This window comes from Acanthochromis polyacanthus, chromosome 15 (genome assembly GCF_021347895.1).
Source record: "Acanthochromis polyacanthus isolate Apoly-LR-REF ecotype Palm Island chromosome 15, KAUST_Apoly_ChrSc, whole genome shotgun sequence".
Classification (NCBI taxonomy): Eukaryota; Metazoa; Chordata; class Actinopteri; family Pomacentridae; genus Acanthochromis; species Acanthochromis polyacanthus.
Window position 1 is genome coordinate 5,829,204 of NC_067127.1, and position 22,821 is coordinate 5,852,024.

Here is a 22,821-nt window from a genome sequence, read left to right on the forward strand (position 1 = left end):
AAGGACACAGACTTTTTCAAAGTCCTTGGCCGGTGCATTGTTCCTGGCATCTTGGAGAACTTGCAGCAGTTCATCACAGTGTTTTCTGTTCTAATCATCTAATCCCAAACTGACTCCATGATGTGGAGATCAGAGGTCTGCGGGGGCTGAACCATCTGTTGCAGGAGTCCTTGGGCTTTGTGTAATCGCTGAAATTAGTTCTTGATGGTTGTGGCTGTGTGTTTGCTCATTGTCATTGTGCAGGATGCATTTGGGATCGATCAGGCAGCTCTGTGATGATACTGTAAGATGGATGAGTACTTCTACATGCACACTGTTTAAACTGTGTATTTATATACGCATTTAATAAAAGAATGTCTTCAAAAATAGAAAAAAAGATTGCCAAGTGTTGTTGTTTTTCAGGTACATTATGTTGTTGAATGGAACAGTCGTGCAGTCCGGAAGTTTTCAAAAACAACATAAGCACATGTACGGTAAAATCTTTACATTATATCCTTCATAGAGTATAGATTTTTACAGAAATATTACCAATTTTTTGGAGTGCATTTAGTTTTCTCAAGTTCTACCTAATAATCAAGTATCTGAGTGCACAATCCCAACTAGCTTTGCTTTTAAAACACTTACAATGCAGCTTTGTGCTGCAGCAAATAATTGCACTGAATGTGTTTACACTGAGCACTCTCATCTTTTCACATTCAGGAGATTCATCCTGAATCGTCTGAGCCTTTGCGCAAACCTCCCCCCACCTATTTTCACATCCTTCTAACCGCAATTCCTCTCAATCCCTTTTCGGCTGTCACGGTTTTAAATCGGAGTTGGCATCCTCTGCCTGCCTTTGTGGCATTGCTACTGTATAAGAACATGCCTGGGGTACTTTGCCTCTCTGATTAGAGATCTTACTGTCGCCTGGCTTTGGCTGTATCAACAGTATAGAATATTCCTCAGATGTCACTCCAGGCTCTTGTCTATGCCTCCTTCACCAAAACCGCATTGCTCTCCAGAGTTTCATTCTTACATCATCTCCTGAAGTGAATAGGAAAGAAAAAAAGAAACACACAAAGCTGAAATTACTCTGCCTGGATGTCGATAACATTAAATGTCTCAAAGGGAATTTTAAGCTTTGGTGTGATAAATTTTAAGCAAAGGGGAAAACCCTTGCTTAGTTCAACTGACATGAGAATGTGTGCGATTAGAAAAAGGGGCTGATTAGGCAAAATAATGTAGGAATTGTGCTTAGACACAAGAGGCTTTTGTATTTCGGAGCTACTCGTGTTGAATCTTAATGAGCAACACCCTTAGGTACTGTAAGCACAGTGTTGCTGAGGCCTCAACGTTCAGCTCCTTGTAAACTGAAATCATATTACACATTTTGGAAAGGATTGTCTGGACTATGGTGCACCCATGAATGCAAAACGATACTAAGTTAATTTAGTATCCTGTTAAATGCAGCATGTATGAATTTATTGTGCATTAAAAACAGTAGTTGCTTTGCTTTCCTGTAAGATGTTGGAGAAAAGGGCAACACTAACTATCAATGAATTGATTCTCAGTCTGTGTTGGCACAACTATGTGTTTGTCACAGGCTAAACATCAGCTTGTAGACATCGTTTAGCTTAACAAGGGTTTATTTGCAGAACGTCTTCAGTTGTCAGTGTTCACTTCTGCCGTGAACTGATGATGAACCTCTCAGTGTTCGGCTCTGCTCTGCCCAGAGCTTCAACGAAATATTGCATCCCAGCTGGCACATATTAACTCACCCACAACACAGCACTTGACTTTGTTTTATACCATTATGACATCTGACAGATTTTGTCTGCAACAATGAAAGCAGTTCAAGGAGCTGTCGTCTTTCCTGAATGTCAAGGTTATTCTTCAAGGCAGACAGTAGTTATCATTGTCAGATTTTATTTAGGGCCGCAGAGACATTATCATAATTTCAATGAATGGATTTTTTGCACATGAAAGGAGCTTTGCTGATAGTTTCCCGTCATACAGATTACAAGGATGCGATCTAATGAGCTTGTGCCTTTAACCTACAGCTTTACAATGAATTGTGTGCCACGCTAGATTAACACATCATGTCCTTTTGATGAAACAATGCGCCAAACCATCCTTTTGAGTCATCCACAAAAGGTTTAAGCGCTAATGTAATTATCCATGTGAAAAAATCCGCTTTGCGTCATGTGGAAAAGGATTTTTTTTTTTTACACACAGCTCATGAGAAACTACTGCGGCAACAGTAAAACTTGCAGTGTACTGAAATGTTTCCGTATAGATATATCTATTGAGACAATGTTCACTTTACAAAAATAACACCGTCCTGAGTTTATTTCTAAAAAACTCATGAATCCATCCACCCACAAACACACACAGGAAACCAAAGTTTCATCTCTCGGCTTTTGCTTCTTTTTGTTCCAGCTTTTGTTTACTGCGTCCCCACAGCTCAACCTTGAACGCTGTAGAATTCATTTCTCTACTTTCTTCTAAATCTTATTTTGTTCCACACCTGCAAACAAAGACACACAAACACACAATGGGGCGAACATGATCATTTAGCTGCTGATAGAAAGGATGTGAATAGTGATGATTCTGCTCATTTTATGCCCCTATGTTGGATTAGCGGTTTGATATGTACCTTTGACCGTCACCTTTTTGCTGCAGAATCTCAAAAATTGGCTCTTCCAAGCTGTTAGACTCTTTGAAGCGGAATGTGGCCACACTGGTGCCGAGGTGTTTGGCTTTGCAACTAAATGTGTAATGTTAATGTCAATAGATGCTCAGTGAATTGCAGTTGGTCGAATATTAGAAGTTAAGTGCCTTAAGATAAACACTTGGTGCCATTAAATCCTAGAAGAAGAGGAGGATCCAAACAGTAGAAAAATTACATGAAAAATAGGGATTGAATTATGACACTTCTGTTTGTTTTGTCAAGCTGTTTTTGTACATGTGAATGGAAATTATTTTAATGATTATGAAAAATTACTGTGGTCAGACAATTGTATTTATAGACATGAAGTTTTTTTTTTAACACGGTCGCAAAGTATTTCCTTTTTTCTCTGTTTTAGTAAATGTGACTTACAGTTTGGTAAATGCCTGTATTACAACAATATTATTGTACCAACATTGTGAACATATATAATTAATCAAAGTCTGATCCTTGATGGGAGTAAACCATAAATGTTCCACGTATGTTCTCATAGCTGGAATGAGAAACTGTTGTGTTGCACACCAGTTCTGAGTTTTTTCTTTACAGACAAATTTGTAGTGTGGAGGAATCAAAATGTCCACTATGCAAGACTGAAATTAACCATTTTATGTGTGCAACACAAATATGCGCTGTCAGAAATAAACCCTTACCTCTAAGATGATGAACTTTCTTTTATCAGGACTGAAGGATCATTTCCATGACATATGTTTTCACTCTTCTTGTTCATAAATCTTAAGTGAGACAGTCCATCCAGCATCTGTCTGATGTTTTATAGCATCCACTGATAATGTTAGCAAATCTATTTGGATTTCAAGGTGATTTTTTTGAAGGCATGTGGCCTCACACTTTAATTTGAGCCATGGCCATGAGCCATGGTATTTCAACCATGGAGGTAAATATTTCTCCTGCGCTTGTATGGTCCTCTTGCAGTTTGATGAGATCAATCTGGCAAAGAGAGAGAAGAGCATTAAAATAAAATCAGGACTCTTCCAAGGTTAGAAGATCGATTGGCAGATTTTTGGTGCTCCACTCTGCACCGGCTATTATTGATGAGCATGGTGTTGTGGAGTAGAACTGCAGCAGGGTTCTGTCGGTTATATGTACAGGCATCAGTCTTCATTGGTTTGTGTGAACGGGATTCATTTGGACACTAATGATAGCAATTTGGAGAAGAGGGCATGCGTTGAGACGTTAAGCATGACAGATGTAAAATGTGTTTAGTCTTTTGACAGGTGGAAGAACTTCATAATGACATGGACGGTTTGGGTAATTCCGTGGGGGAGGTATTGTCACCTGTATTGAGATATTTTAGGTTATTCAGTGCATTTCCGTACACTTCAGTAACCAGATTACAGTCCGCTTTCTGTCATAACTACCTTAAAAAGCAGGTTTCTTGGCTGTGGATCTGTGTAAGTGGGTTTAGGCTTCAGACAGGTAATGCATTGCTGTGACAGCAGAGCAGCAGGATGAAAAGGAAGATTAATGCTTATAGAGGTGTGCCTTGTATTCAGATGATTCCATTCAATGTCTGAATGAAGTTGAAATGCTCACAAAGCAGCCAGTGTGTGTTTTAAATAAGGTTTCGACATCTGACTGTGGAATTTCGGCACAAAGCTGTGTTTTCGCTCCAAAATCTGCCCTCTCAGTCAATTAGAGATTGAGAGGGCAGATATGCACCAAAATATGCACCACAAATCCAGACGTTGTGTAATTTAGAAGTGGAACCACAATTTGATAGCTGTTATGTACAAACTGTCGATCCTGTCACTGTTGGCCTGTTTGTCTGAGCCTTAACACCTCACAACACACCGCACTGGTCAATTAAAGCTTGATAAGGCCTGTACAAAAAAGAATGACTCAAAATGTTAATAAGTGGCTGAAAAAGTTCCCGAAATGACAGAAATGTATTCAGAATTATGTAGAAAATTAGACAAAATTACACAAATTTGTCCAAAATGTCTCATAAATTTGCCAAAATGACTGGAATTTGTTCAAAATGGCACCAAAGTTGCCCAAAATGACAAAAATCTGTCCAAAATGTGTTAATTTACTGATAAATTGTTTTTAAAAAATGGCATAGAATTAGTCCAAAATGTTTCTAAAGTCGACCTGTCCAGGGTGTCCCCTGCCTTCGCCTGAGTCAGCTGGGATAGGCTCCAGCAACCCCCGCGACCCTAGTGAGGATAAAGCGGTGTTTAGAGAATGAATGGATGGATGGATGTTTCTAAAATGACAAAAAAATGTTCCCAAAATAAATAACAGAATTGTGTCCAGAAATGACACAAATTTGTTCAAATTTATCAGAATGACATGGAATTTGTCCAAGAGTATTTTCAAATTGTGCTAATTGACTCATAAATTGTCCAAATTGCCTAAAATGCCTAAAATGACTCAAAATGTTTTTAAAAGTTTCCGAGAATGACATAAATGTGTCATGTTTCTTTTTCTTTATATGCATTTCCACGAAATCTCAGGTCGCAGATTTATCTTCAACAACAGTACCTGTTTCTATGGACTCCAAACCTCCTGTACCATTATTACAATGTATTTTATAGGTTAAGGTGAAATTAGTTGTGGTATAATATTCTAGGCACATCTTTACCTCGGGTTTCATTCTCAAATCCAAAATATATGTGCGCATTATTGCATTACTTAGAATAACCGGTTTGTCCAATACATTCAGACAGTGTGATTTTGGTGCCTTCCATGATGATATTTTCCTCCAGCTGACACGTCAGACCGGTGCCCTGCATGTGTTCTAGGATGTCTTGATTTACAAATTAAGCTCCAGCGACACCTGAGCAGTGACTGACAGGGACTATCTTAAGATCTCAGGGAATGTACATGCTCGGTTCTTAAATTGTGCTTCTCTCTCTGTCTCTCTTCTCTCATTTCTTTTATCTCTGCAGGCCGTGGAAACCAACCTGGCATCCAAGGACAGTCACTGGGTCTTTGCCAATGAGGTGAGACTCGCGCAAACACATGAAACACCTAGAAGCACACTCTCTTATTCAGTTTGAGTACCAGTGCATCTTTTGTTTTTTCTTTTGTCTTCGCTGCTGGAGGGGCTCAGCCTTTATGTGGTGTAACTGCCCTTGCTTTAATTGTTGGCATTTCTGTAGCAGTGCTCTGTGTGTCTGACAGTGACCTAATTGGTCTTCTAAAGTGGCTCTAACAGCACAAAACTCTGATGTACTTCCTGAATACACAATCGTAGACTTGCATTACAATGCAAAGGACTGGCCCAATGCTTAAACTCATGAATATAAGACATTAAATAAAACATTTCTCACAGATTACCTGGAATAATTGCATTCCTCTGGTCATTAGAAGTGTTGGTGTATAATTGCGGGAGTTTTTGTAACGTAGTTGACAGGTGTCCTAGTTGATGTTTTTGCAGTTTTCAGACCTAAAATCAACATGGCCGCCTCCAACCAAACACCACATGGCATTTTTACAGAAAGATTCTTCTAAATATTATATATACAATTGAGTAAAATTGAAATTGAAAGTCATTTACAAAGATATTCTAGTAAACCTGTTGATTTTGTATTCTTTATTTCTTTTTTTTTTAAATAAAGGGACAATGTACGTTTATCAACAATTTAACAAATGAAAATCCACCCGAGTTAGCAGAAAAGCTAGCTTCCATCGGTAGTCTGTGTTAATTGGCATCCTACAATAAATAATACAACGACAATAAGAATTTGTGAAGACATGATCATAATGAACATACAAACACCATTTTTTATTTTTAATAAAAAATGTGTGCAAGATATATCCCATGGACTTCAAAAGTCCCTCAATTATTTTGTACCCAGAGGCGCTCTTCTAGACAACCACATACACACATCATGTATTTTACATTTGTTCATATTTATTATGTTACAATAAACCTCCTGCAATGTATCATCTAGTTTCCAAGGAGGATCACGATGAATTTTAATGAGACATCACTGCCTGACTTGTAGGAACATCTCATTGGAACCCAAAACATGACACATATTGATTCATAATCCATAGAGCATGATAAATATGTCTATATTCCCCTGACGGGCATGTTATTTAGGCAGTACTGAGAAGCTGCAGTTCAGGGGAAAAACAGAAAATTTACTCTCAGTAGGACATTGAAAACACATATCAGCCGCAGCACACATCAGACTAACCAACTAGAATAAAACAGTTGCCATTTATGCTTTATTTAAAAATTCATCATGCAGAATTTCTGTATATTTCAGTCGCTTATACCAGTATATTGATTTAGGAAAGTTAATGAGGCTCAGTGTGTTGGAAGCCTTCTGCTCTCTGGCAGCCTAAATTACCTAATTTTAGACTATAATGAGCTTTTATAAAATATGACCTTGTCACATTGTCTCTGTGCATTTCAGCATACACATAACTGAAGTATTGACTTACAATAGCTAATGAGACCTTGAGTTCCCTGAAACCTTTTCTGTATCTGGCAGCTTAAGTCATATTATTGTGTTGATTGGCTTTTGGTGTCTCAAACAAGATGATAAAATGGGTCCAGTCATTTGAAGCAGTATTCACATACAAACTCAAGCAAGGCTCTCAGTCAATTACTGCAGACCTCCACAAAGACATTAGCTTTAATTGCATCAGACTCTGGGAAAGTATGAACTAATGGCATCTTAATTTCAGTGGCACTGGCTTAATGGTTGATGTGATGTGGCTTACTGCAGAGATATCTCTCCCTGGTACACATTTAAAGGGAGGAAATGTGCCTGTTTGGATCTATGAACTCTAAAATATTATCTCGTCCACTTGTCTCGCTGTCCCTTTTTCTATATCGTTCTTCTCAGTTTGCAGTTTTCATTTTCCAAGGCAGTAAAGAGACTTTTTTCTAGCTTTATCTCTGCCACACTATAATTTTTGTTTATCCATTTTCCCTCTCTCTGTCTTTTTCTCTGCCTTACATTTCATCACCCAAGATAAACTGCCCATGAAGTTGACAATCACCTTGAAATGAGAATAACACAGACATGTTGAAAAGACTAACAAAAAAATTCAATTACTACTCACGCCAACATAATTTTCTCACAGATGTTGGCCTCCAGAGCTGCTCTTATACACCCAAAAAATAACACAGAAACTCTGAGCTACTAACAAGTCCATCTTTTTTTCCCCATCTGACATTGTTACCAATAAGAATCACCTTGTAAATTGAATTCAGGCATGTATCTAACTGTAAAAGATTTATCCACAATGCCTTCTTATCTATAAAGAGGAGGCGGACTTAAAGGAAGGTGCAAAGCTAATTTGTTTCCATTAGCTTGTGATTAGATTTCTAACAAGCTCCTCGCATGGCTTATGGCAAAAAGAGCATGCACACGTTTTTTCTAATGCGATAAAACACGTGAGGAATCGCTCAAAGAAGCTGCTGGTGAATGCTGTAATCCCACCTTGCTACATGGCTATGATATACTTAGAAACTGTTCCCTGCACTCAAAATCTGGGAATCCTGTAAGCCTGACCAGATGCAGCCTGGCTGTGTCACAAAACCCTGCAGGGAAATAACGGCTCCCTGTTACCTCTTTGCCCTGAATGCACCATCAGTCCCTGCAGACAGCTGCTACTATTCAGCTGGTCATGACAGAGTTGTGACATACATTTTAACCAGGTGATTCACTTGCCCACCTTCATCGGTCGTCTGCGGTCGTGCCAGACTTTGGACCTCAAACAGTCAAAGCAAGGTTTCACTTTTTATTCAAATGTTGTGACCGGTTATGCTAATCTGCCAGCATCAGCAGCATGTGAACTGAAGACTGTGGTTGTCAAGCTGGACATGCGATAAGAGTCCACGGGGACGAGGTGATGTAAGAGTGCGATCACAAGTCGAACAAAACAATAAGATGTTACGGAAAAACAAAAGAAATGAAACTGATGCTGTGCTCTGATTAGTCTTTTTGCTAACGTGTGACTTGAGCAACACACTAGCAGTCGACAAAATCAAAATGGCAAACTGTATTACTTCTAGGTTTTAGCATTAGGATGTTTGGTCCTATGTAAATGTAGAAGACAAGGATGACAACCAGGTTGCTAGAAGCTCCACCAACAACAAATATCCTACCACAGAACTACATTTGGACAGACAGCCTTTTCAATCACAGGCGGTCATATCTGGAATGCATTACCAAACGAATTTAATATGTTTGCAGATTTTAAAAGTTTTACAGCAAGAGCTAAATATTGGCTGAAAGAAAAGCAAAAATGTACCCACCTATGACATCTATAAGGACTGACTGACCGTGGATTGTGTCATTATGTCTCTCTCTGTGTGTAGTGTAGTTTATATTGTTGTCTGTGTGTTTTTATTGGTGTTGTTGGTCTTCTGTCTACCTTTACTGAAAAGCCCAACCAGGGATAGGAGTTAAACTGACATTTCTGGTCCATATTCAAAATTCAGACCCCACAGGAAGAGCTCAAAGCAATAAAAGTCAGTTTTATTTTGTTTTTCAATATGGCAAATATCCACCTTTATTACTGATGATCCTCCTGGGTATGGAGGATATTGATGTTGTACAATTTTCTGAAGAGTTTTTTTTTTTTGCCTTTTTTTCAGAAACCATTTTTTTCCCACTTTGCTTTGCTGGAGGTGTCGCATTGCTCTACCGCTCTCTTTAAAATACCTCAAAGATTCAGACTTGATTCTACTCAGGCGACCTACTTGGCCAGGTCACAGTATTAACCTTTTTTCTTCCTGAGAAACTCTTGAGTGATTTTGGCAATGTGCTTTAGATCGTTATCATGCTGGATTATCCTTCTTCTGTCAAGTTTCTGGGGACTAAGAGTCATCCAGTATTTCAGTATATCCACAGGCATCTATAAATGTCATCTCCCTAACACCTTTTGCATGCCTGCTACGCCATATCATTGCACTCGCACTTCCATGCTTCACTGTAAGGATTATGCACTCACTATAGTCCTGGCCAGGTTCTCACCAAACATGCCTCAATCCATCTGACCCAAACACACTTATCTTGATCAAAGACTGTGCCTCCAATATTAATCAGGCTTCTTTTCGGGTTCTTTAACAAAGTTTAATCTTGCAGTTTTGTGCTGAAGAGCAAGCAAGGTTTTTTTTTCTTGGCCACCGTCCATAGAGGTTAATGTTATGCACTGGCCTGTCACAGAGACTCTGATTTCCACTGGTAATCCCTGTGCCAAGTCTGAAGCACTTCCCTGACTGTTTTTCAGAGATAAAAGTGTGCAAGTAGTGCACCGTCCATGGTGTCATTGAAGGATGACGGGTGCTGCAGCTTTGATTTGTGGCACAATGGCTCGCTCTATACCTCCTGATTACTGCTGCAGCTTTACTTTCACAGATTCTTAGTTGGTCACAGATCTTTCTGTATCCTTTTCCATCTTTGGAAAGATGGACAATCTGATTTTTCATTTCCTCTGGCAGTTCTTTTCAATGGGTAGTCCTGATGCAGACGTGCACATGGACACAGCCTGCAGGTCCTAAAACAACAAAGCGGGTCTGGAGGAGTAGTGTTCACGGGTCATTTCATAATGCTTTACTTCTAAACTTAGAAACCATGAGGCGATTCTAGTGATGTTACCCAAGGGAGTCGTCAGAAAAAGTGCAGTCATTTAGTTAAGTAAAAATGATGGAACAAAGACCAAGATGTTCTGACCTTAACTTTCTAGTGTGGGTCAGACTGAAAATGACTACATTTTCCCATAATGCAGCTCAATTATGTTTTTCATTAGACCTTCCTGCATTTATCTGATAATCCGCATTTTACAATGAAGGTTTTCGGTTGTGCATTAGGAAACCCAGGCCCAAGCTAATAATGACGCAAGTAATGTCACTTATAACAATGTCAAAAATGTTTGCACCACAGGGGACATTATCTGCAACAAAAGATATTTTCAATCTAATTTTCTTCAGCCCAGAGTGACATTTTCAGATGTCTTGTTTTGCGTTACCAACAACAACCAAAAGAAATAATGAAATCCAAAGACAGAGTTGAGTTTATTACCTTCACATTTGAGAAACTCCTTGTTTGGCATTTTTGAACACAAAAATAGAGCATAGAAAAACAGTAAGTAAAATTGTTGCCTATTGCTTTTCTGTCTGACTTAATCCCTGAAATTCTATATTTTATTAAAATGTCATGTGTAAAATCTGTAAGTGGAAAACAGTTTGTTTTTCTCTCAACATTTTTAGCTTTGGTGCTAATGTATTTTAAAATCAAAGGAGTCAATTTCACAGTTCACAAGACCTCAGGGCATGGAATTTACTCATCACAAAAGTGACCAACGTGATCTTTGGAGGATAAAAACAGAAAGCTTTGAAGTCAACGTGTAAGAAGTGCAGCAGAACCTGATGTGAGCAGGAGGCCACAGAGATGATAGGCAGGCGTGTTTTTCGCTAAACCACCCGCTAAACCAGGGTGTTCCAGCTGCTAGCACACAGAAGGCTGTCCGCCTCTGACACCGGCTGGTCGACTCAGATGGATTGCACATCCTGGGAGGATTTGTTGTTGTTTTTTTTTTCCCCCTTCAAAGGCGGGACAGTGACACTTGAGAATGTTTGATGGATTAGGTGGTTGTGCCTGCTGTGACAGACGGAGTCGAGGAGGACAGTCATGATATGACTGATGTCTTGGGTAACTGCCCATCAAGCAACTCAGATGGAAACCCTATTCTACTGACGCAATGTCCGCCACATCATATTATAGGCTTGGAAGGTGGATTATTGAGGAGGCCACTTATGACATAAAAACAATAATAATTTCCAGAGGACTGTAGAATATTGCATTTATTAAAACACTGGATTTGCCATGATAGTCCTCGATGCCATTAACCACCAGCAGCATCCATGCAGTGGCTTTCTGCATGGATGATCTAATTCAGATGTTAAAAATTAACCCTCAGATGGGGATCAGTCGACGTCCTTCATGAACCATCTTGTCTAAATGTTACAGCAGATACATTCACACTTATTTTATGTCATTAGGGTTAATAAGTGAACATTTCAAATTTCACACAAACCCACTACAGGCTGAAATTTCAATTCAAGTTCAGATGGTGGTTTGTACTTAGGTCAATATCACTTGGTCAGCTTCTAGTGGTGTCATGAACAATGATCTGTGTAGTGGGATGGCGTACACCATTGCACGGCACTGTAAAAAAGAACACATGAATTAATTTATTACTGCAATCATTTGCATGTCATTGGGCCTTATGTCACATTGGAGATATCTTGTTCCAATTAAGCAGCCTCTTAACCAAACTAATCTTAAGTGCTAATACACTCATAATGCTCTCCTCTTAGGTCAGGGTGTTTTTTGCACTTAAGCTGGATTTGTGATTTCCGGTCAAAGGAAACGGGCTCGGTGATTGAAAACAGAGGTCATATTGGTGCAGATCAGGCAGCAAAGGGCAGAAATCCTGCTGCCTTTCCACCTGCACAGAACACGTTATCGCAAGTGGTGCTTTTTTTTTTGTTTGTTTCTCTGTCAGGTAGTCATAAGTTGTGAGCAACCAGAAGCAAAGTTTTCAGTTGTGTGCATAAAAATTCACCTCGATACGATTAACTGAATGCAATGTTTTAACTGATTAGTAAGTTACAGATAAACAAATTAATAGTAATAGACAAACATGCCATCGTGTATCCTGTTACTGTTGTTGTTATTGCAAACAGCCACAAACTCACATTTCCAAAAATTCCATTCTTTCCTCTATTTAATAAAGGATTATCTTATCTTATTTGAAATATCTTCATCCCTATCCACCCTCTTTACATCCACATCTCACTAGAATGGCAGAAATTACATGGTTACACCAATGTGGCCATATGCCTACTAGTGATTGTGTTTCTAACCCATTACATAGACTTAAACATACATTTCTGACATGCCATAGCTGATCTTTGGATATTTAACAAGAACTAACTTCTTACTCAGGGAAGTCGCATGGCTGTTGTGGTTTATTGGACTAATCAGTTTTTGCTGGCACTGCTTGAGAGCATTTTTAATAAAGCCCAATAAAACACTTGTGTAATCATCATTAACTTCATTTGCCAAATTAATAATGAAATAATCATTAAAAAAAAGGGAGTGAAGCTAATGCATGTCTGTGTGACTGCACTGTAATCTGAAGCACAAAGCGCCCCGTTATTCAGATTAGTTTCCCTCCACGTTGACCTTTTTCCTTAATCTCTGTCTGACTAAGTGCTGGCATGCTGCCTTTCTACCTCTGAAGTGTCAAGTATGTAAATTTTACTGCAAGACAAAAGAAAATGTAATTACATCTCACCATGATAATAAAGACAGTACGTCATAGATGTTTTACCTCTGTTTAAATCTGTTTTTATAGTGGTTAGATGTTAAGGAACTTTTTCTATTTGCACTATTGTTCATAAATTTGGGGTCACCCAGACAATTTCATGTTTTCTATGAAAACTCACACTTTTATTCATTTGCTAGTATAATTGCACAAGGGTTTTCTAATCATAAATTAGCCTTTCGACACGATCAGCAAACACAATGTAGCATTAGAACACAGGAGTTGCTGGAAATGTTCCTCTGTACCCCTATGGAGATATTCCATTAAAAATCAGCTGTTTCCAGCTACAATAGTCATTTACCACATTAACAATGACTACACTGTGTTTCTGATTCATTTAATGTTATCTTCGTTGAAAAAAAAATGCTTTTCTTTCAAAAATAAGGACGTTTCTAAGTGGCCTTTGCATATATGCAGCACTAAATGTACAATGTTGTGGTTGTACTCAACATTTTTAATGCAAAATGTAAAAGTTGTATGTATTATATACTAGTTTATCATATGTGTTCTTTGCGTGAATGGTGCAGTATATTTGTCATCACTGTGCCAAACAGGTAAATACATCATCTCTCCATGTACACTTAGATATGACACTCAATTTTCAGCACAACTGCACTACTTGAGTAGAACATAATTGAGAAACCTGTAATTTTGCATAATTTACAAGATATTATAACTTTTAGTGTTTGATATGAGAGTGGAAAGCTTCAATTTCATAAAAGTGTAAAACTACTTCTCTGTAAATACAGGTCATAGTCTAACAAGTCAGCAACAGCTTGTGTGTTTTGTAGTTTGAGGTTTGTGGTGTTTGAATGGAATCTTACATTTCAAAGAGACAACAGGACCACCAAAAATTCAGGTAATCACCAAATAATTCCATAATAAACTGATTTTATGGTAAGTTCTCTTCAGTATGCTCAAAATGCATAAAAAGACATGAATGTATATGTGTTTTATAGGGAAAATCTCAAATGAATGCTGTTTTGTCCTTCATTTCTGCCTTCTGCTGCATTGCTTCTCAGCTTAGTTCCCTGCAGTTTCATAAAAAGGCACCTCAACTTCTAATTAAATGACTGTCATGATTACCGCTAAAATTTGTATTTATTTCCAGTGAAAGATTAATAACTTGAATGAGCAGCACAAAGAAGATCATTTAGCCTATCTGTCAGCTGAACTTGATTTGATTAATGTATTTTGCTCGTCAGTTGTCATTGAAACATGGCTGTGCTGCATTCACCTTTTCAGACATCTTAGCGGGGTTACCTCCAAGGAGCTTGACGTCTGAAGTAATTGAGTGATAATTGCGGATTTTAAAAGTAGTTTGCACGCTCTCTGCTTGTCAGAAATAACACTGAAATTTGGTGGTGTTTGACTAGTATATAATGCACACAGCTTTTTACATCTTGCATTAAAAACACTGGGTACAACAGCAGCATTATACATTTAATGTTGCACACATGCACAGAGACTTGCAAAATAAGTTTCACTATATATATGGAAAAAGTTTCTTAACATCTAACCACTATAACACAGATTTAAACCAAGGTGCAACATGCCGAACATATTTTCTTTATTATCATGGTGAAATGCAATTACATTTTCTTTTGTGTGTGAAACTTCAGTGGTAGAAAGGCAGCATGCCAGCGCTTAGTCAGACAGAGATTAAGGATAAAAGGTCAACGTGGAGGGAAACTAATCTGAATAACGGGGCGCTTTGTGCTTCAGATTACAGTGCAGTCACACAGACATGCATTAGCTTCACTCCCTTTTTTTTGATGATTATTTCATTATTAATTTGGAAAATGAAGTTAATGATGATTACACAAGTGTTTTATTGGGCTTTATTAAAAATGCTCTCAAGCAGTGCCAGCAAAAACTGATTAGTCCAATAAACCACAACAGCCATGCGACTTCCCTGAGTAAGAAGTTAGTTCTTGTTAAATATCCAAAGATCAGCTATGGCATGTCAGAAATGTATGTTTAAGTCTATGTAATGGGTTAGAAACACAATCACTAGTAGGCATATGGCCACATTGGTGTAACCATGTAATTTCTGTGTGAGGAGATGTGGATGTCAAGAGGCCGGGTAGGGATGAAGATAGTGGGAGGAATACAGTTTTAGGAGATGGGAGTTTGTGGCTGTTTGCAATAACGACAGTAACAGGTTATATGATGGCATATTTGTTTTAGATGAATAAACCTCGCAGTGCTTCCAAAAATAATGCATCAGTTTTAGTCAGCAGCCTTGAAGTATGTTTCCTTTCTATTCTTTAAGTAGTGATGGGTAATTTTTGTCTGCAAATTGTTGAAGTGAAATATATCATAGTCATGTCCAAATTGTGACTTAATGGTCTGTACTTTCTCCTCAAACAGAGGTTAAAAAGACGCACATTTTGCGAGCCATGTCCCATTGGTCTGTGTCAGCGTCCGGTCAGGTTGTGGCATAAATGTCACCTGTGATGGTGACAGAATACTTGGACTCGGTGACACTGCAAGTTATTAACTTGGACACCAAGGTTCACCTCTGTGAACCGTGCGACATAATTTGTCTGATTAATGTGTCATGGCAACTCATGAATATTCATATTTTCCACCTGACTTACTGTGAAGAAGAAGAAGAAAAAAAGAGTCAGAGGAAAGAGGAAAAAAATAGATGAGCTAGAATCACCTGAGGTGTGTTTTGCTCACACTGTGCACAGATCTGGGAAATTGGAAAAAATATTTTTGCTTCCTGTTCTCTCCATATAAGATATGCATGTGGGAAAAAAGCTTACAAGGAGAAGTACCTTTCAAAAGTAGCAGATCTGGATAAATAGTTTGGGGAGAAAGATGCAGAATTTAGGAAAACCTAGAAAGAATGGTTAGGTAAGAGCAATGGCAAGCTGATAAGAGATTACATACCCCATCAGGAGGAAAGGGGAAGCACTATACAATGGCAGGAGGCAGGAGAAATTATCTTTAAAGGCGGATGGAGATCAGCAGTAACAACTGGAGAGGTCGATACAAAGGGGAGAGATCAAAATGTCCGATAAGGACAACGGATAGGGAGCATGTATTCAGGCATGTGTGGCGAGGGATTATACCAACCTAGCTGCTTAGGTTTGACCTGACAGCAACCTCAGCCGACCCGCAGCTTTATTGTCAGATACTGTATGAACCCAATGTTCCTCAAGAGACTCACTGTCTGCCTCAGCATTGACCACTGTCCTGCTCTGGAGACTCGCAGGCAGATCAGCGTCTCATGAATATTGATCTGATCCTCTACACAAGCATCCCACACAGAAGAGGACCAAGGGTCACCTGCACTATTATTGTGAAGGATATACTTGAAATGATCATTGATCCGTCAATCAGATGTGAATAGCACAGTAATAAGGCTGCACAGTTCACAGTTGTGTTTTGGTTTGGAAACATCGACTCGTTTGATTTAATTTGTAAAAAGAAAAACATGCAGGGACAGAAAAGTTCTCTGAGTTAAACTTTGCTTGGTTCACGGAAATAAAGAAGTAAATTTTTCCAAAAAGAACTCGAGAACTTAAGTTGAAATCTCAGCCTGAGCCTCTATATCAGTTTTCCCCATTTAACTTGATGGAACTGTCCTCACTTAATTGCTCTGTGTCCCCCCCAGTGTGGCAACTGATATTTTAATTGCTCAAGAAGCAGACACAGCCAAAACCCCTCCAAGGTTTTCATTCTTTTCCACTCAGATTCATGGCTTGCGTCATGATTCCTAACTGTGAAAAAAAAATCCCAGTCTGATAAAAATGTGACACTTTGACTTATATAAAGTGAAAGGATGTGTTTAATTTAACTCCTCCTCTGCCGTCTTCATCCTCAGGAGGTGAGCGATGCCGACATCATGGAGCTGGTTCACAGCTCTCTGGGCCGGATGACCATCATCCGTCAGATCTTCCCTTTGTGGAGGGACACCAACGTTCGCTGTATGAGGAACAATCATCGCATCTCCTCCCTGCTGTGTGACCCACAAGAAGGTTATCTACAGTCCCTGGAGGTAAAACAAAAAAAACCTTAAAGATTTGCTATTGAAGCCGCAAGAATATTATCATTCAGATTGTAGTGGTCTAACAGGACTCACTCTTCTTTTGTTTTATTAACAGGAAATCTATGTCTGTTCTCGCTTTTGCCAAATTATTTTAACCCTCTGAACCCAAAACCCACCGGTGGGTTTGAAAGGGAAGCTGTCGTTTTTTAAAAACATGCAAAATTTACACAATTTATTATAACAAGAAACAGTAAAAATAGATGTAATTGTTGGATATTGAACTTACAATCTTCGAACTCGGCATCAGTGATTTCATCTGAAGAAATTCACCAAATGTAACATTAAAATCATTGTATTTCATCAAAGTTAGTTTATTCTAAAATTCTCAGAAAATACATAATTTATCAAACAGTATATTGTAAAAAATGAAGAAATATGCGGTCCTTGGAACCACTAGTAAAGCCTTTAGTGACTTCGCTGCAACCAACAGTCACATGACAAAAAATCTGAGACTTTTGTGCTGAACTGGGCGGAACGTGAAATTAAAAATGCAATTAGTAAAATATTTATAATATATAGAGTCACTATTTATTTTCCCAATATTATTAAAACCCGTTGAAACTTGAAAAAATGTTCTACAGATTCTAGTTTGGAGGGTTTTTTTTAGGCTGTGTTTTTTTCTGTAAAATAAATGATTAAAGAAATTCAGCTTTCATATTTTTCTTTTTTATTATTTATTCCATTTTAAATGTGTTGTACCGCATTTTTGAGCTCTTCCTACTTCTAACCATGCCTATGTTGTTTCCATAGAGATGCAAAAAATCGAAAAAAATAATAAATAAAATAAGCTCGCAATTAGGAATAATGTGACAGGAGGAAAAAAGAGCTTTGAGAATTAAAATTATTAACTTTTTTTTGTTATCCTGTATATTTGTCAATATTTGTCAAACACAAACATAAATTCTTCTATATAATGTCAGGTTACATTGCAAGCTTCCTGAATCAAATTCTGCAGAAAAATAAACTAAATTAAAAAGTACAGAAGAAAGTCTCCTTTTCTGAGGCAGTTTTTTTCATAAATCATTATGTAATTACCACTAAAACATGAAACGATGGACAGACACATTTTGTTTCAAACTAAAATTATGCAAATTGTAATTATTTTATTTATCATGTTCGTCTACTTAAAATATTTCTAGAATATTCTATAATATGTTGCCTATTGCAAGCTGGTAAAACATGGCTGTAGAAAGCTGTTTGTACCTGTAAGCAGTTTAAATTCAGCCGATTATGCTGAATTCAAATGGTGGCTTTTTTCTTTTTTTATTGTACCAGGAAAAAAATATTTAAAAAAAGAAACAGCAGCAAAACACCCACAGAAAAATCTCCATTCTAAACTGTCCATTGTCCATGAAAACGCTCCGCATGTTCCAAACAATCGCATATTCACCAACATAAGCTACTTTCACATTCAGATTGTGAGCTTTGAGGACGGTGAATGCACAGCGTGGAAGCAGCGTGATGGATGAGGCTGTACCGGGTATTTGACTTGTGGCAAGGTTGTGCTTTTTTTTTCTTGTATTTTTCTCTCCCTTTTGCTGTGAGTATTTATAGGACTGTGACTTTATGCTTCACGAGCAACTAGCGTGTTTCATCCACTTTTTTTCCGGCAGCCAACATGAGGGATACATGAAAGAGGCATGGGGTGGTTCTTTCTTGTCCTTCTGGTCCAAATGCTGTGAGGGGCAGTGAGTTTGATTCCTGCTTGATTCCACAAGTGCTTCATGTAACAGCACGCAGCCAAGCTAGTGGTACATTAGTATAAATATTAACTGATTATGTATTCAGCTGAATGTATAGTCAAGTCCCCTGGTAAGATAATTATGAGGGACATGAATACCCATGAATACAAATGACTGCTGCTCTTGTGTCCAGGGAATAATGAGCAGAACAGAGTAGATTATTGCTTTCAACAAAAAAGAATGCTTTTATAACATATAAATCTACTTTAATCTATTAATATGATCAATTTGGAGATTTTTAAACTAATATCAGTAGTTGAAAGTGCAATATGTTGTAGAACAAATTGTGTCTTTTATCATTTCTGTTAAGGATTTATCAACCAGAAACTCAACCAAAGGTAAATTCTGCCAATGACCAAGAGGGTGGTAGCATTGTTATCTCACACGCAATGTCACTTCTTTTTTCCTCTGGGCCTTCAAAGCAACCTTGCTCACCTTGCCACTTCTTGCTTTCTTCAGAAAATGAAGAGCGCTTCCTTACACCTCTTAGATGTTTCTCTTGTTCGATCCATCTGGAGTGCAGTGTTCTGTGTTCCCCGTAGCTCCACTGAAATGTTCGCATTGCTTTTTATCCATACTCCGGACAGATGGCAAAACCATGTGTTGTGTGCACCCACAGTCCTAAATAATTCACATGAAAGAGGGTTAAATATCGGCTAATGGCAGTTGAAACATTCATCAGAACGGTGAAACAATGAGGAGATTACGGTGCTCCTCCTGTGCCTTTCACAACCCCGCCAGCTGTGGTGAAATCCAGAAGCTACCGAGTTGTATTTCACCTGGACTTAGCTTCTGACTCAGTGACCTTGAGGCGAGTGGAGCTGACTTGTTGGATGTCTTACCACTGAGAGGCTTGGAGTGAAGTCTAAATATGTCATGAACCGACTGTCTGGAGTGGCAGCTAGTATTGCCTTGGCAGATGCACTGCTGTGGGAGGATTTGACTTGACTTGACTCAGAGGACCTATCAAATCCACTGTCACACCAAGAGAGGAGACACGAGACATGATTCCTGACAGGATGCGCTGGAGTTGAAGGGGAGACATCTGGACCGATGGCAGCTCTGAAATTCATTAGACGGAGGATTATTGAACCAGAAATAATTGCTGTTTTCACATCTCACCGCAGCAGTAGCATCACGTCTGCCTTTTACCGGTGCTGTATCATGCAAATCGCTTCACCAGCTTCAGGTAGTCATATCCCATCATTGTTCGACAAATCAACCTCAGTGCTTGACCCGACGGTTTTCTGCAAATAGAAATGTGGACACTCGTGAATGAAAACAGAAATTGAGTCTTCATCTCAACACCAAAAGGACATGGAAACAACTTCTCACCATTTCTAACCCTTTTCCAATGTCTCTATGCGAAAAGAGACAAGATTGTTTTCTACCATTCAACCCTACAGGCTGAAAGACATGCAAAAAACAACAACACAGGGTTCACCGGAGCGCTGTGTGAAGCTAATATTAGTTTTCTTTGTTGTATTCAGACTGTGTTCTGTTCTTTGTTGCAAGGAAGAAGCTTACAAAAAATCTGAAAAATTGCTTGTGCTTTTGTTCTTTTTCCCCCGGCCAATCAGGTGTCGAATCTCTACCTGTATGACAGTGTTTTGATGCTGGCCAACGCCTTCTATAGGAAACTGGAGGACAGGAAGTGGCACAGTATGGCCAGCCTTAACTGCATGAGGAAGTCCACTAAGCCCTGGAACGGAGGATGGTCTATGCTTGACACGATCCAAAAGGTATTTGAAGTTACCAGTTTGTCTAATTTGACTGTTCCGCTGCTTTGTATTTGCTGTTTTCAAAGACATCATGAATAGTAGTTTCTGCATTATTCTGTCATGGCTGATTTTTGTGAAAATTTACATCCAGAAAATGCATTTCCAAGAGAAACATTAGCAAATATAAAGTTGGTTTGTGCGGTCAAAACACTCCTTAAGAAAGTGCATTGAACTACTGTGATCTACTATGAGACTCCGCTTCTGTTATCTTCTGCCCTCAAGGAAACCGATTATGAAATGGGATCTCCTCGTTTGGCATGAGGAAGAATTTGAGGCAGATTCAGAGCTTTGATCTCTTTCTGCTTATGTAACTCTTTAGTTCTTGCATTGAAATACAGCCTCATATACTAGAAAGTGGCTCCATATCATTCATTTCGGTCTGATAATGGAATTTCTCACCGTTGCAGAGAGTCATGCTGGTTTAATCTTATGTTTGACATTGGATGACTGCGTGGGGCATGAAGAAACGACAAAGCATCCTATCGTTGTGTTGTCTTGAGCATAAAGTAACTTAGATAGATGTGTTTCCCGTAACTGTTCAGACTTGTTTCAAAAATGCAGCAGGCCTGTGCATGGAAGGTCATTTCACCTCACTGACAAAGCACTGTTTGTCTTTAATTTTCTGTAATAAGTGCATACTCTACCTAGAAGTCTGATTGAATGCCACCTATGTAAGACTTTTGAGTGTACAGTTAAGGGTATAATTTGCATAATTTTCATGGTTTGATTGACGGGGAGCGTTGAAAATCTCCCCTGGATAATTCCACAATGGAAAACATCACAATTCTGTGAAATAGTACCAGAGTCAAAGAAAGCCAATGGAATAATTTTAAGTATTTATTCTTGCCAAATTTTAATGATAAACAGAATGTGCAAAGAAGTTACTGTATGTACTGGACTTGGCCATTTTTTCACGTCTTGCATTTCTGTGTTTTTTGCTGCAGGGACGGATCAGTGGCCTCACCGGACTGATGGACTTCCGCGCTGAAGGCTCTAATTCTCATGTACAGTTTGAGATTCTTGGGACCAGCTACAGCGAGACATTTGGGAAGGATGTGAAAAGGGTCGGTGCCGAAGTTTTTTTTCTAAAATACATATTCTCTCCGCTTGTCTGTTAAGGAGACCTTGTGGGAAACTTACTAAAATCATTTGAAGTGTTTTATGGTGTGGGATGAAGTTTTTGGAAATAGTTGTTTTTATATTAATTGAGACCTATTTCTTTTCTACCTTTCAGTAGGTCAGAAATAACCATGTCACTGTGTTGCATGTTAGTGCGATGTGTTCCGTAGCAGGGTGCTGCATCTCTTTCATTTCACAAAGTACAGCAACTGTGCCAAGCCCCACTAATTTACTCTATGCATTAGACTGCAGACTGCTCCATTACAGCTCCGGTATGGAAGTCCACTTCAGAAACTTTTTGTTGGTGGATGCAATTTTCCATGGACTTACATAACTGCCCAATCTGTAGGTGTTGAGGGAACAGCAGGTACTGTGAGCCCATTGATGAAAAATAGCTTTTCTTAGATGACTTTTCAATGCGACTACTCACTGTGTGCTGCATTTCTTATTTTCCCAGAGCCCCCCTGCAAATCTCTTAAATGTAGGTAGTCAATTCTCAAAGACTGGTACACTGCATGTTTTCATTCTTCTTTTACAGTTAATTATCCACAACTGGTGTCAGGTAGATCCAGCACATACCAGGTGTGACTTATTTATTACAAGAGAGGAACAAAATGCCCTCAAGGATTAGAATTAATCAACCCTTCTAACAGAAACCCGAGGGGTCCTTTGGGGTTCCTGACAGAGCAAATATTGTATGGACGGCTTCCAACAGTCTATTGTTCTTTAATTATTTTTTTTCATAAACCACTTCCCAATTTTAATCCTGAGGATTTAAGGCCATGTTGTGCTTTTCCTCTGATATCAAGTGAATGCAATTTATTTACTGGCAGGACAGAAATTCAGCTGAACTCTCCTCCTTGATAACTGTGTCACAGGGCTTAGCATTTGTCAGTGAGGTGTCAGGTATGTGGCTGCCCTCTACTGGAGCTCCTGAATTCAACAGATCCCTCTGCCGTAATCTTCCATTTCACCACACCAACCATCTTGTCATGAGCTGAGATGAGTAAAAGGTGTCCTTCTTGGATATTAGGGTTCGTTTTTGTAAAAACAGAAGCTTCCACTTTGCCTTTTGCGTGTTTGATTTGT

At 38.7% G+C, this 22,821-nt stretch overlaps 1 protein-coding gene across 3 annotated transcripts in view; it reads left to right on the forward strand.

The window, feature by feature from the left end:
• Positions 1-22,821, forward strand: part of grid1a (glutamate receptor, ionotropic, delta 1a) — a 278,043-nt gene that overhangs the window by 215,557 nt on the left and 39,665 nt on the right. For all 3 annotated transcript variants that reach the window (XM_051960063.1, XM_051960064.1, XM_051960065.1), the window contains exons 5-8: positions 5,617-5,670; positions 16,866-17,039; positions 20,413-20,574; positions 21,558-21,677. In XM_051960063.1, coding sequence (XP_051816023.1) covers positions 5,617-5,670; positions 16,866-17,039; positions 20,413-20,574; positions 21,558-21,677 — 510 coding nt within the window. The remainder of the gene's footprint in view (positions 1-5,616; positions 5,671-16,865; positions 17,040-20,412; positions 20,575-21,557; positions 21,678-22,821) is intronic.